Here is a 13,222-nt window from a genome sequence, read left to right on the forward strand (position 1 = left end):
TAACATGAGCATCATTCAGGAGATGGGGAGAGGTGAGCAAAAGAATTGGTTATAATATTAACACAAGAATGAGTTAAATGGCATTTGCCTTATTTTCACATCTCTTGGTCACAGCTGAGCAAGTAGGAGATAACACTATTAAAGTTCCAAAAATCCAGATCAGATAGCTTTGCAATTAAAAAAAAAAAAAATTTTTTTTAATGTTCATGTTACAACAAGCAAAATATGAGTTGTAAATAAATTCTAATTTCCTTTTTGTGTTAAACCATTTTTTAAAATATCATTACAAAAGAAGATAAGTTTAATAGGAAAAAGTAGCATTTAATTACTTGGCTTATATTTTGTTAGTCAAAAACAAAGTCAAAAACACTACCCCACCATTCTAACAACAATGTTAGAATGGTGGGGTAGTGTTTTTGACTTTCAAGTAATTGGTACACTGCGAATACAAACGAGGTATAGTATCTTATATAATATCATAGATAATATATAAGATACAGGTTTGATATTTAACTAGTACTTTTTAGAAGTACTCTGAACATAATGGGATGGAAATAAATTTAATATGGTCTAGGATAGAAATAGAGAATTACATAAAGACCACAGATCCCTATGTTTTGCTGGATGATAAATCCTAGCTAATTTTCCAATAGAGGTTCTTTAAATCCTAGTTAGAGTAAATGCTGAAGATTAGAATACTCAGAAAATCAAGACTGCTGATGAGAAATGAGGATTAAAAACTATAATGAAATGGAATAGGTAGTCAGTATTCTAGTTTTTAAAACAGTGAAGACCTTTAACTAATGCATGAGTTGTCCTAATTGGTGAAATGGGAGAAAAAAATTGAGGTAAATTATTTTCTTTAGTAAAGATGATTTATTCAGTTATCAAGAAATGACTGTACAAATTGTTTTTTATTTACATATTCCAGTGTAATACAGTATTGCCTCACTTTCTTTTGCTGTTCCATTACCTTGTTTTTATTTTATGTTCTCATTCACAAAGGAGACATCACCGTGCACTGGAAGGAGTTCTTCGAAAAGAGTTAAAATGTTCCATGTATTGCTGAACTGTGTCAACTGGAGTATAAACTTCATTCATTCTTCCCTGAAGATATTGAGGAGGACTTTGTACACAATTTCCCATAAAGCCTTGTAAGAACTCCCTCATGAGATCCCAGCAACTGGATGGTATGACACAGGGGCAGTACTCTACCTAGAGGAAAATATTCAAAATTAAACATCACATTTTAAAATATACAGTAGTTCACTCATTTATTTTCCTTATATACAACAGAAGAAAAGAAGGCTTGCATTTATAAGGATCATGTCAAAAATTCTGTACAGTATGCATGTGTGTGTGATACCAGTAGGATGATGCAGTAGCCTCAACTCCATGTCAGGTGCAAGACCACATGTTTCATGTGAATTCGATCTTATGGAAAAAAGAATGATGAGGTCTCATCATGCCTTCTGCATTTCTTCAACCTTGGTATCACCTCTGGGTCTGGCTCCTACTGATGAGATGACTTCACATCACTTGCCTATTAAGGCAAGTGATGTGAAGTCATTATTAGTCTCTAATACAAGTAGCCAAGTTGTGAAGTTACTTCATGTGCAAACTTTGTTTGCTTACAACACTTGGATAAAGGATTAAACCAAGAATATAATTTCGTGTTGACTTGAAATATATTATTAAAAACTTTTGAAAACAAATTTAAGTGCAGACCATACATTAATTGGTATACTAGTAAATCTTGAGAAATTATCTTTTTTCATTCTTTAGCTACCAACTCTAATGAATTGAACACCTTGGTGAACTATGAAAACTATTAAAAAAAGTATACAAGATTAGATTTTCTTAAATAACTATTAAAAAACTAGATAGTGTTTCATGGTATGCTTTATATTTTTAAAAATATCAGTTGAGAAAATGAAATATAAACTACTTGGAATTTTATCTCGATTCTAATTTAATATTACTCTTCTGTTACAAATGCACTTCACTCAATCTTTATTATTAATGATAGACCTCCATGGAATCAAAAGACATCACGAGAAATACACACTGTCACACACAAAACTCAAACTATGCTTTAAACTCATCAATATGTCTGCATTCACTGCACTCTCAGGCAGTGTATTTCACTTACCAATCACACTCTGCAAAGAGCCTGCTTCTCAATTATAGCTGTACAATTATTTTAAATTAAAAACAAAATGAACTTGTAATCTGTGTTTATATAGATCTAAAAAACATTTTAGTGAAGTTATTTTATGATCATGACACTATGGTCACAAGATGTCAGCATGTTCTCTAGGCCAATTCCATGCATTCTCATATTGAATTTGTCTATTTTGTGAGAGGGGAAAAACTAAGCTGTGATTGAAATATCCTAATAATGTTTTCTTCCATGTTAACTGTAACATAAAGGCTGAAAAACAGATAAAAAAAATTAATTCATTTTTAAAAAAATTTATTCCACTCTACCTTGCATTAATGCTTTCATTGTTCCAGTGATTAATAAAAAAATGAATTTTTTTTTTATCCGTTGTCTTCATTTTCTATAATCACAATATTTGAAATTTCTAATGCAATGAAACTCCATTGATCAAGTCTAATATAAAAAATCTTTAGCCTAGATATACATAAATTATATTTATTGAAAATAAAAATGACAGACAAACTACTTACTTCAACAAGTATTCCTCTGAAACTGGGACCCATACATACACTCCCTACTTTAACTAAAAAGTCAGCAACTTCATATCGAGGACCTTTAGACTCGATTTTTGTTGACTTTTTTGAGGTATAAATTCCAACCATTTTTAACATCAGCATATCAAACTGAGTGTCAGCCATCAGACAAATTCCAGTGTCTAAAAGAGCAAAGCATGTTGCTGGATGTTCACTATCATGTATAATGTTCACCGATCTGTTAGGATCTGCAAAGAGGAAAATACCAGAATGTAAAAAAAAAAATAATAATAATAACATATATATATAATATTAAGCTTTTAGTCACTATATCAGGTATTTCACATTACCAAGCCACAATTAATACTCATATCACTACCCTCCCCTAAATGAGAAGTTCTCTCATGGCAAAGTAATGTGGCTTCATAAAAAAACCTAATGAATGGTATGATAGGACAGTTAATCCTATCTATATATATATACTCTATGAGGCTGGCTAACTCATCTTCAGTTGAAAAAGCCCTTATGAATGGTCATGTTCTAAACATGATTTGAACCCAGGTCTTTCAAACCTGGGTTTGAATGCTGTTGCTAAACTGTTATTGAGTTAATACTATAACACCCCCTCCCCACCTACTTTAGGTAATTACAGGGGGAAAAAAAAGCACATCATATTAAATATCAAAACTCATGATTGCTTATATAACAAACTGACTTTTCATACAATACAGTAACTCTTACTATAGCAAACGACTTTATACAAAAACCTACTAAAACTGCTGGAAGTTATGACCTTAAGCCCCATAGATATAACCCTATGCCGAACATTCACTATAACAAAGTATTTCTGTGATCCCAGAATTTGAATCCCAGAAATATGAGTTTGGTAGTGAGGGAGCCGAGTGCCTGTAATAACACAGGCCTGAATTTTGCACTTTTGTTTATACATACATACTGCATTTTATATTTATATGTCTAACCCAAAAGTATTTTTGGTGCTGCTCCCACTTTAATGATAAAGTGAATAAGTAAAAAGGAAATAATAAACAGTGGTAGTAATTAGTGAGTACTTTGCAAAATAAAATCCAGATAAGAAGGAACTTATCAAAAAAAACAGTCTTTAAACTATGATGCTGGGCTGAAGTCATCTTAATGCCTAAGTCATTATTATTGTGGGTCTCCAAGGAGTTCCTAGACGTGTCAAGAACTATCCAACATACTTTGCTTTTAACTCATTCGCAGTCATGACACACACAACAGACTCTGGCAGCCTATTCCACTCATTCACTACTCCTCAAGCAAATCCTAGTTATAATGCTAAATCCTTGCTAACTACAACTCTTACTCAGTTTCCATGAATGACCCCTGGTTCTCCTATCACCGACCTGTTCTGAAAAATTGGAATTAACAATTAACCTTGTAAGAAAACCCTCAGTAATTTGCATGTCTCAATCATATTATCCATTTCTGCCTAGTTGTTAAAATGGGGTTTTATCAAGGCTCAATAAAGAGGAACAATAACCTGCTTGTCTCTGTTTGTCAAAGTATTCTTTAGTAACCAAGTGATCAGATGAGCTGCTTTAGCCACTTTTGCTATGTGCCCCCTAAATTTTAACTCCCTATCCACTATCACTCCCAAGTCTCTGGCTTCAATTTCTTCACCTATGTGGCATACACAACTGGTAATCTTTTCACCCCAAAATGCATAACCTTATAATTTGCCACATTACACTGACATGCATTCTCCATTGCTCAGTCTACCAATCTATCCAAATCATCCTGCAAAATTTTGACATAATCTGTATTAACTATTGCTCTACCCAACTTTGCATCATTGGCAAATAACTGAAGAGTTCCTCTCAGATCATTTCCTATATCATTAATGAACAAAATAAACAGTAGCAGTCCAATAACAGAACACTGTGGCACACCACCACTAGTCAATGGCCTTCTTTTGGATTCTACTCCTGAATAAACTACTCTGATATATCTCCATCAACCACCTTCCTATCTATCTCACCAACACTATATCCATCCCCATATGCTGCAGTTTACTGATTAGAATTCCATGTAGTATCTTGTCAAAGGCCTTAGCAAAGTCCAGCAGTATCACTGTAAACCCATTACCTTTATCCAACTCAGATGTCACTGTATTATAAAACATGAGCAAGTTACTAAGACTTACCCTTCACAGTGCTAGAGAATGCTTTACAAATTAGTTTTCCAGTTAATCTCAGTTCATTAAAATACATTAACAGTATAACATTTTGCTGTTGTCATTTCTCACCTCAGTATTTTCAGACATAAAATATGCTTTATACTATATAATTATGCCACTATATTATGTTTACATTTTACAGACATACTACACTGGCTTTATAGTCCATCTGCTCTGGTTGTACTTCTAAACAACCACAACCTAGAATTAACGTTCTCTTATACACATTTTTTTTAGGAAGGATAGAGAGGATAGGAGAGAAGGGGGCATGCTGCTTATGATATCTGATGACTTAAATCCAATTAGAGTTGAGACCTATGATTGTAGTCAGGCCCGGCTGGTGGCGTGTGCAATATACACAGGCGCCGCAGAAGAAAAGGCGCCTAAAAGATGTCAAAAAATACGAGATAAGAGTTTAAACGAACAACGAATGGTACATATAATTATGAATGTACATCGTCTTCCGTTCGGGCACCTTCAGATCTTCCAGGAAACAAACAAATTCTGAAATTGTATTCTGGACCTGATTATATCACTGTCATTTTTTATTAAAATTTACAAAAATATACTTAAAATAGTTCTTTATTTTTTAATGTATCATCAATCAACTTATGATTAATTGTTGAGTTTCGTGTAAGGGCCATATCCTAATTTTAATTGAATCAGATGCATGTGGTCCAGCCCTAAAAGTAGACTTACTACTGATAACTCATTCTTCTCGACATTCAAGATATTAGCGGGCTGTTAGGGCGGTGTTAGCAACACAAAATAATCGGCGAACTCTCAAGTCCAATGTGAAACTTTCTGGGATTTCACTAAAATGAAAGCTAGACGAGTCCCTTTTAGCAAAATGAAGGTAAAGAATATTTGAATAAATCTCTTAACTTTATATTACTATTTTATATTATTTTGAAAATTTATATAACTTGAAAAAATTTGTATAAGCAGGACTAATCCGTAGGTAACATTATACTGTAAAGCAGTTTTCATTTGTTTTTCATTTCCTGTTCGTTTTATTCACACTTTATTCAAAAACTTTTTTGGAAAGGCACCGAACATTAATCGCACATACAATACTCTGCGCCAGTCCTGATTGTAGTAATATTACTAATAATATTTCATGTGGCAGTGAGTTCGAAGCCATCTGGCATGAGGTGGAATCTAACAAGATCAATTACATAGTGGGGTGTTGTTACAGACCTGGTGGATCGGTTGCTAGTGATGAAGAAATACATCACCAAATAGAAAAGATGAGCATGAAAAGAGTAATCATAATGGGAGACTTTAATTATCCAAATATTTGTTTATATTTGTTTAATTATTTATTCATCACCTAGTAGACAGGAAAAACATAACAAGCATAGGAACATGGAATGTAAGAAATCTTCACCAGGAAGGAGCACTGGAAATACTACTGCATGAATTAGGCAACTACTGATGGGAAGTGATTGGACTCTGCAAAACCAGGTGGACTGGAAAAGGAGAATTCCACCATGGACAGTACAAAATCTTAACTTCAGGCAGGGAGGACAACAAACACCAAGAAGGAGTAGCACTTATATTAAAACCAAAGGCTCAAAACTCACTATTGTTGTACAATCCTATCTCACCTAGGATAATAAAAGCAAGATTTAAAACATCAATCAGATCACTGACTATTATTCAAGTATACTCACCAACTTTGACATCATCATCAGAAGAAAACATCGAGGAGTTCTATATAGATTTGCAAAAAGCAGTACAGCAGACATCAAGTCAAGATCTAATTGTAATGGGAGACTTAAACGCAAAAGTAGGCAAAGATTGGGATACCTGGCCAAGAGTAATTGGAAAGTTCGGGTATGGAGAAAGACTGCTAAACTTCTGCTCAAATAATAGATTCACAATAACAACACTCTCTTTAAACAACCAAAACCCCAAAGAAAATGGACATGGATATCACCAGACAGACAAACCAAGAATATGATAAACTATATTATTGTAAACCAAAGATGGAAATCGAGTATCCTAAATTGTGGATCAGGCCATAAGCTAGTATTAGAAAACCTAAGAATAAAGTTAAAATCTGAAAGCACTTTTAGAGTCAAGAGGAGACTGAATGTAAAAAAACTACAAGACAATTAATATTCTAAGAAAATATCAACTAGAACTAGATAAAAACCTGAAGGAACTACCAAAACAGAATATGAACATTGAAGAGGTGCAAATTAAAGGAAATAATATTAAAATCGGCAGAAAATACAATAGGTTACACAGAAAGAGAAAGTAAAAAGGATTGGATCTTGGAAGTAAAAAGGTTAAGCAATCAAAGGAAAAGCATGAAACTAAAACAGAATTATAACAGAAATGAATATAATAGATTAACCAGAGAATTAGAAAACTAGTTAAAAGAGACAAGAATAACTGGTTAGAAGAAAAATGCAAAATGGCAGAGAAGCTATCAAAAGAAAATAACCTTCATGGATTATATAAATTGAAAGTAAAACAATGGCCAGATGGGAAGAATATTTCAGAGATTTATACAATAAAAACAGCTCCCAGGATATTACTATTCCAGCCACTGAAATGGAAGAGGAAACAAATATCTTTACCAAAGAAATAATAGCACACAGCATAGAAAAACTCAAAACTAGGAAAGCACCTGGCATTGATCAAATACATGCAGAATTCTTAAAAGCAGGACAGGAACAACTTTTGGAACCATTAAAAACATTATTTGAAGGATCTACAAAAATGAAGCAGTGCCTACTGATTGGACCAAATCAGTTATAACTCCTATATACAAAAAAGGAGATAAAACAGAATGCAATAATTACAGAGGCATTAGCCTCCTCAGTATTCCAAGTAAGGTTTTTACGAAAGTACTCCAAAATCAAATTAAGCCATATATAGAACTAGCACTAGGAGAAGAATAAGCAGGTTTCAGACCAGGATGAAGCACAACTGATCAACTTTTCACCTTAAGACAGCTAATAGAAAAGACACTAGAGTACAACCAAAGTTGCTACATAAATTTCACAGACTTTCGTCAGGCATTTGATTCAATCTGTAGAAGAGAACTATGGAAAACTATGGAAGAATTTGGAATTACCAACAAAACAATCAGAATAATAAAGAATCTGTATGAGAAATCTGAAAGTGCAGTTCGAATGGAGGACACCTTAACCAACTGGTTCCACACAGAGAGCGGAGTAAGACAGGGATACAATCTGTCACCAGACCTGTTCAATCTTACACTGGAAGAAGCAACCAATAAGGCCTTAAACAATGAAGACTCCGGAATCAAAATATATGGGAAAAATTTAACAAATTTAAAATTTGTAGATTACACTGCATTACTTGCAAGCACAGAAGAAAATCTACAGTGAATTTCTGATAAAATAAAGGAGTTGTGTATAAAATCTGGATTAAATATAGACAAAACAAAAATTATGCAAATAGGAAAAAGAAGCATCAATCTGAAAATTGAAATTAATAGTAAGAATCTAGTGCAGGTAGAAAACTTCACCTACCTTGGAGGAGTTATTGAGTACAATGGTGAAATTACAAAAGATATAAACAGACAAATCAGTCAAGCATCCCAAACTTTTGGACGACAATAAAATATGGAAGTCAAGAGATATCAAACAAGTAACAAATGTAAGAATCTATGAAACAATGGTCCTCCCCATACTCCTCTATGGAAGTGAATGCTGGAATCTCAAAAAGGCTGAAGAGAAAAAATTATTAGTTACTGAAATGGGTTGGCTAAGAAGATTACTTGAAGTATCTCTGCTGGATCGACTAAGACATGAAGACATAAGGAAACGACTAAAACAAGAAATAACCATAGACAAAATCCAAGAAAGAAGACTGCGATGGTTTGGCCATGTGACCAGAATGGGAACAGAAAGATTACCATCTAAAGCCCTGAATACAATGATGGAAGGTAAAAGATCCAAAGGACGGCCCAGAATTAGATGGATAGACAAAATAAAAGAGGACCTGAAAACCAAATCACAACAAGCAACACCGAACTGGACAGAAACGTTCTAACTCTCCCGGAACAGACAGAAGTGGAAAGAGTTCATTTGGCCTCATCATCATCCACATAGATGATGGAAGAGAAGAAGAAGAATTATGTAATTATCATCAACTTTCAAACTGTGCTTTTATATTCTTTTCTCTATCAGTCTTACTACCGAGTTTATAGTTGTTGCTGGAGCTAGTTCAATCACTCTTAATCCTCTCTGGCTATAATTTACTTTCCCCCCCTTCTCAAGGTTGCAATAATGCTAAATTTCACATGTACTTAGTCTAGACTCAGGAAGTGCTTCGGGCTGGAACCAATTCCTTTGTCTATCTTGCTGTCTTTCTCTTGCACTGATCTTTAAAAATGTATTTGTTTTTTCAACTGCGCCATTAAAGATCAAGTAGAGGAATTGTATGTCTTTCCCATATTGGCAAGAGAAACATCCAGCTCAACACAGAAATATCTCTGAAGTTTAATTCTAATTCAAGCAACTTTTTAAAACTTAAAATCAGTCAGTCGTGGCTATTCTATCTTCAGGACACATAGGTTCTATGTTTTATGAGACAATGCATTGGCAAGTCAGAATCAGGCAAGCTATTAACAAACAAAACTGTTTATTCATTCTAAATCAAGGTAAATAACAAAGATTAAATCTACACATATCAAAATACCCTTCTCTGCTTAACTCAGCTAAATAACAATGGAAACAAAGAAAAACGTGCATCTGGTTCTTTGCTCGATTAGATTAACATTTCTCGCTTAAGCCTTTTGACATATACACTCTAACGTAACTTAACTCGGGCTAAAACAGAATTAGGCATAACTAAACTTTACAATCAATTTCCCCTTCATCACATAACATTAGCAAATTTCTCTGAACTCTGTAAACAATTAGTTCACTGTTATTTAGAAGTACGGCTGTACGACTTCACGAATGTTCTTTACACTAACTATGAGATTGGCATTCTTAGCCTTAATATTCAATATCTAGGAAAGTTCTGGAAAATTCTTACTTGCAACCTTGTCAGCTAGTTCAACCCACAAGATCCTAGAGATCACGACCACATCCCTCTTCCTTCCAGTGAAAACCACAATTGGGCACTAGTTCTCGGCAAATATGATACAGCATACTCGGAGATAGTCTAGAAACTTCGAGGTGGGACTTCTGGAATAGGCCGTCACTGCTGTTACGAACCTCCTATCATCGTTGGACTTCTGCTGGCGGACGTGACTCCCCCATCCTTGGAACGGCTGGACATAGGAGCCTCTTCAAGACGAGACCGGAAGCAAGAGCCAGGAACAAAGTCTTTGGCACCTCGATTTCTCCCTTTCATCCTACTCTCCCAACCCTTGGAACGGCATCAGATTAAACTGCCCGAATATTCTTTGGGGGGAGGGGGGTTCTCCACCACCCAGTTGTTGCTAAGTTCTGGTGGGAAAACCTGTAACCCGCTGACCTTCGCGATTTTCACTAGCATGAGGTCTATATGTCTAATCCTGTCCGAGCTATTTCTTTGTTTGTACAATTTCAGTGGTTCTTAAATATTTTACAGATTCAATACAGCAAAAAGATTTTGAGACAAACGTTAATTCAATTACAAGTATTTTGTATAATTTGTTATTACCAAGTAAAATCGGTATAGAAAAATTTTGTTCTAATTTTTCTTCATACAAGATTTTACAATTGATTGGGTAGCAGTAGAATCTCAAGAGAAGAATGAAAATGCATTTATTGAGCTGTTGCAGGATAACTTCCTCAAGCAGCAGGTGACAAAAGGAACTCTAGATCAAAGAGTGTTAGATTTGATTACAGTATCAGAGGGCATATCAGTTAAAGACGTAACTATTCTGCCTCCAGTTGGTGACAGTGATCATGCAGTACTCACTTGGGAAGTGACTAAGTTTATGTTCCATTCAGAAAAGGTTACATGCTGAACCACAAACAAGAAATTATGACCAACTGAGGAGTGTACCGAGTTTAGTGGAATGGGATCGGTTGCTGGATGGAAAGAATATCGACAGTACATGGGAAGCATTTAAACAATACTTAAATTATGAGATATCAGAATGTGTCCCGAGAGTTCAAAGAATAAATAGAGTAGGAGACAAATGGACGTGTAATCTTATTAAGCAAGAGATTCATAAGAAAAGGACGATATGGAAGGAATACCGTTTGTAAGGATGATAAACGTTATGAGCAGCAGAATAGTCGCAACCGTTGTAAGAAAAGCAAAGATGTTGAAAGTTTATTTTTCACTTGGTTAGACTATAATAAATTTAGTTTAATCCTTTATCCAAGTGTGAGCAAACAAAGTTTGTGCCTGAAAGTATCTTCAGGACTGGGGTAAGGTGGTACAACACCGGTGTTGTGTCGTTATATATGCAAATTCACTTAAGTCGTATTTTTCAAAACGTACTAATCAATTGCTCTAAGTACAGACCTAGATTTTTGGTCCTATTTCTTTTTTAGGCATAAACACATTTATATTATTTAATGACTGCGCCAGTTTATGCCCTATAATAATAAAATGCACTATTCAGGGAGATACTTCCAATAAACCAAATATGTAGCTACCTGTTAACTCCCTCAGTCAGTCGTGGCCAAATATCTCAACTTAACCTTACCCTCCCGCAATAAGTTCGTATTTTTAGAGTGGTGAGTTGACGCTCTTAGTCAGGCAAGACTCAGTTTGGAAAAAAGAATACATATTTATTCTACAACTTTAAAATACACAAATTCACTCTTGTTAAGATTACAATCATACATAAATACTAAGTTAGGAAAGCTAGTTTCTTTCAGGGTTGTCCCATGCATGCAAAATCTTATATCTAGTAAATTGCCTAAACTTAATCGTCATTAATATAATTCACTCATAACAATTCCTTCAAATAATTCTGGGGACAATCCATTATATTAACATTAAAATTTAGGTTCACAATTCCTTTCTCTGCAACTTTGTCAAACTCCTCTTAACAAACTCGATGTCAGGCTATAGCCTAATGGGACAATTACTTAAAAGTTCACCAGTTGATATTGTTCTGTTTTATCAAGTTTCTTGCATCTAAAATTCATCACTCACTCACAGGCTTCCAAAAACACAAATAATAAAACATCTACATTACCTTCACTCGATTTTGGAATGGGTCTGCTGGCTGATACTGTTGTGGAAGTACCCGAGGTTCGATTCCTTGTTTGGATAACGTGCAGCATTATATTTCTGCTAAGTGGCTATGCTCGATACGCACAATGGCTACCTTCATCATATGAGGACTTCACGGGAACATCGATGACTCAGCACCCGCTTGTAATGAAAGCTTTAGCTGCGTCACGCTGGAACTCCATCCGTAATTTCATGGACTGCTCAATTCAAACTTCCCACTGCCACGCATCCTTGCCTGCTATTCTGCCTGGAAACCGCTACCTCGATTTTCTCCTTACGACCACGAAATCCCAGTAAAAAAGAAAGCCTTGTTCCTCCACCTGCAATCCCTTATATTACGCATCACATAGCATCCCCTATCTCCTCCTGAAACATCTTGTGTGGCGCTATGTTAGTCTCGATCTCCGAATGATGTCAGCACTTTTTTCTGTAGCAGGAATCACGGGACTGTTATTATGCACACCTGTTCCTAGTATCACACAGCCTCAAGCGCTTACACTAACATGTACCAAATCTTTGGACCCACTCTTACATTTAGCTCAGTAGAATATTTAAGTTAATTTCAGTTACACTGTACAATACTAAAACTTGATTTATAATTCATAAAAAAAAAACTTCTAAATAACATAATTCCAAATCTGTTATGCATCTTTACAATTTTATAAACTGACACTTTCTAAGTGTTATATTTTATTATCTTAATATTTCACACCTTAGACACATTATTTGATTTTGATTAAATGCAAGTATTTTCTACTATTAACAATTCAGTTTGCTAAGATGTGCTTGTTGAAATCTAAATGTTTGCTGAAATGAAGTCACAAGACCATTCAGAGTTCAACACCGGGCAACTCGTTGCAAAGGTGGAGCAAGCTAACATCACTCCTATCTCAGTATCTCCCATAATGCAAAACACATTTCCTTGCGGATATGCCTAATATAATGCATTAAGGTGATAGGAGTGATCATCACTGAGATAGGAGTGATGTTAGCTTGCTCCACCTTTGCAACGAGTTGCCCGATGTTGTACCACCTTACCCCAGTCCTGAAGATACTTTCAGGTGCAAACATTTTTTGCTCACACCTGGATAAAGGACTAAACTAAATTTATTATACGAAAAGCAATGTCTGAGT

At 34.8% G+C, this 13,222-nt stretch overlaps 1 protein-coding gene across 1 annotated transcript in view; it reads right to left on the reverse strand.

Moving 5' to 3' along the window:
• Positions 1–862: 862 nt before the first annotated feature.
• Positions 863–13,222, reverse strand: part of LOC150108439 (mediator of RNA polymerase II transcription subunit 20-like) — a 57,010-nt gene continuing 44,650 nt past the window's right edge. The window contains exons 3-4 of the mRNA XM_090415849.1: positions 2,695–2,945; positions 863–1,215 (exon numbers count right to left, since the gene is read on the reverse strand). Of these exons, the coding sequence (XP_090271975.1) occupies positions 1,012–1,215; positions 2,695–2,945 (455 nt within the window). The 3' untranslated portion in view covers positions 863–1,011. The remainder of the gene's footprint in view (positions 1,216–2,694; positions 2,946–13,222) is intronic.

Source organism: Typopeltis vanoorti, chromosome 3 (assembly GCF_054136105.1).
Source record: "Typopeltis vanoorti isolate ZY-2024b chromosome 3, IOZ_Tvanoo_1.0, whole genome shotgun sequence".
NCBI lineage: Eukaryota > Metazoa > Arthropoda > Arachnida > Uropygi > Thelyphonidae > Typopeltis > Typopeltis vanoorti.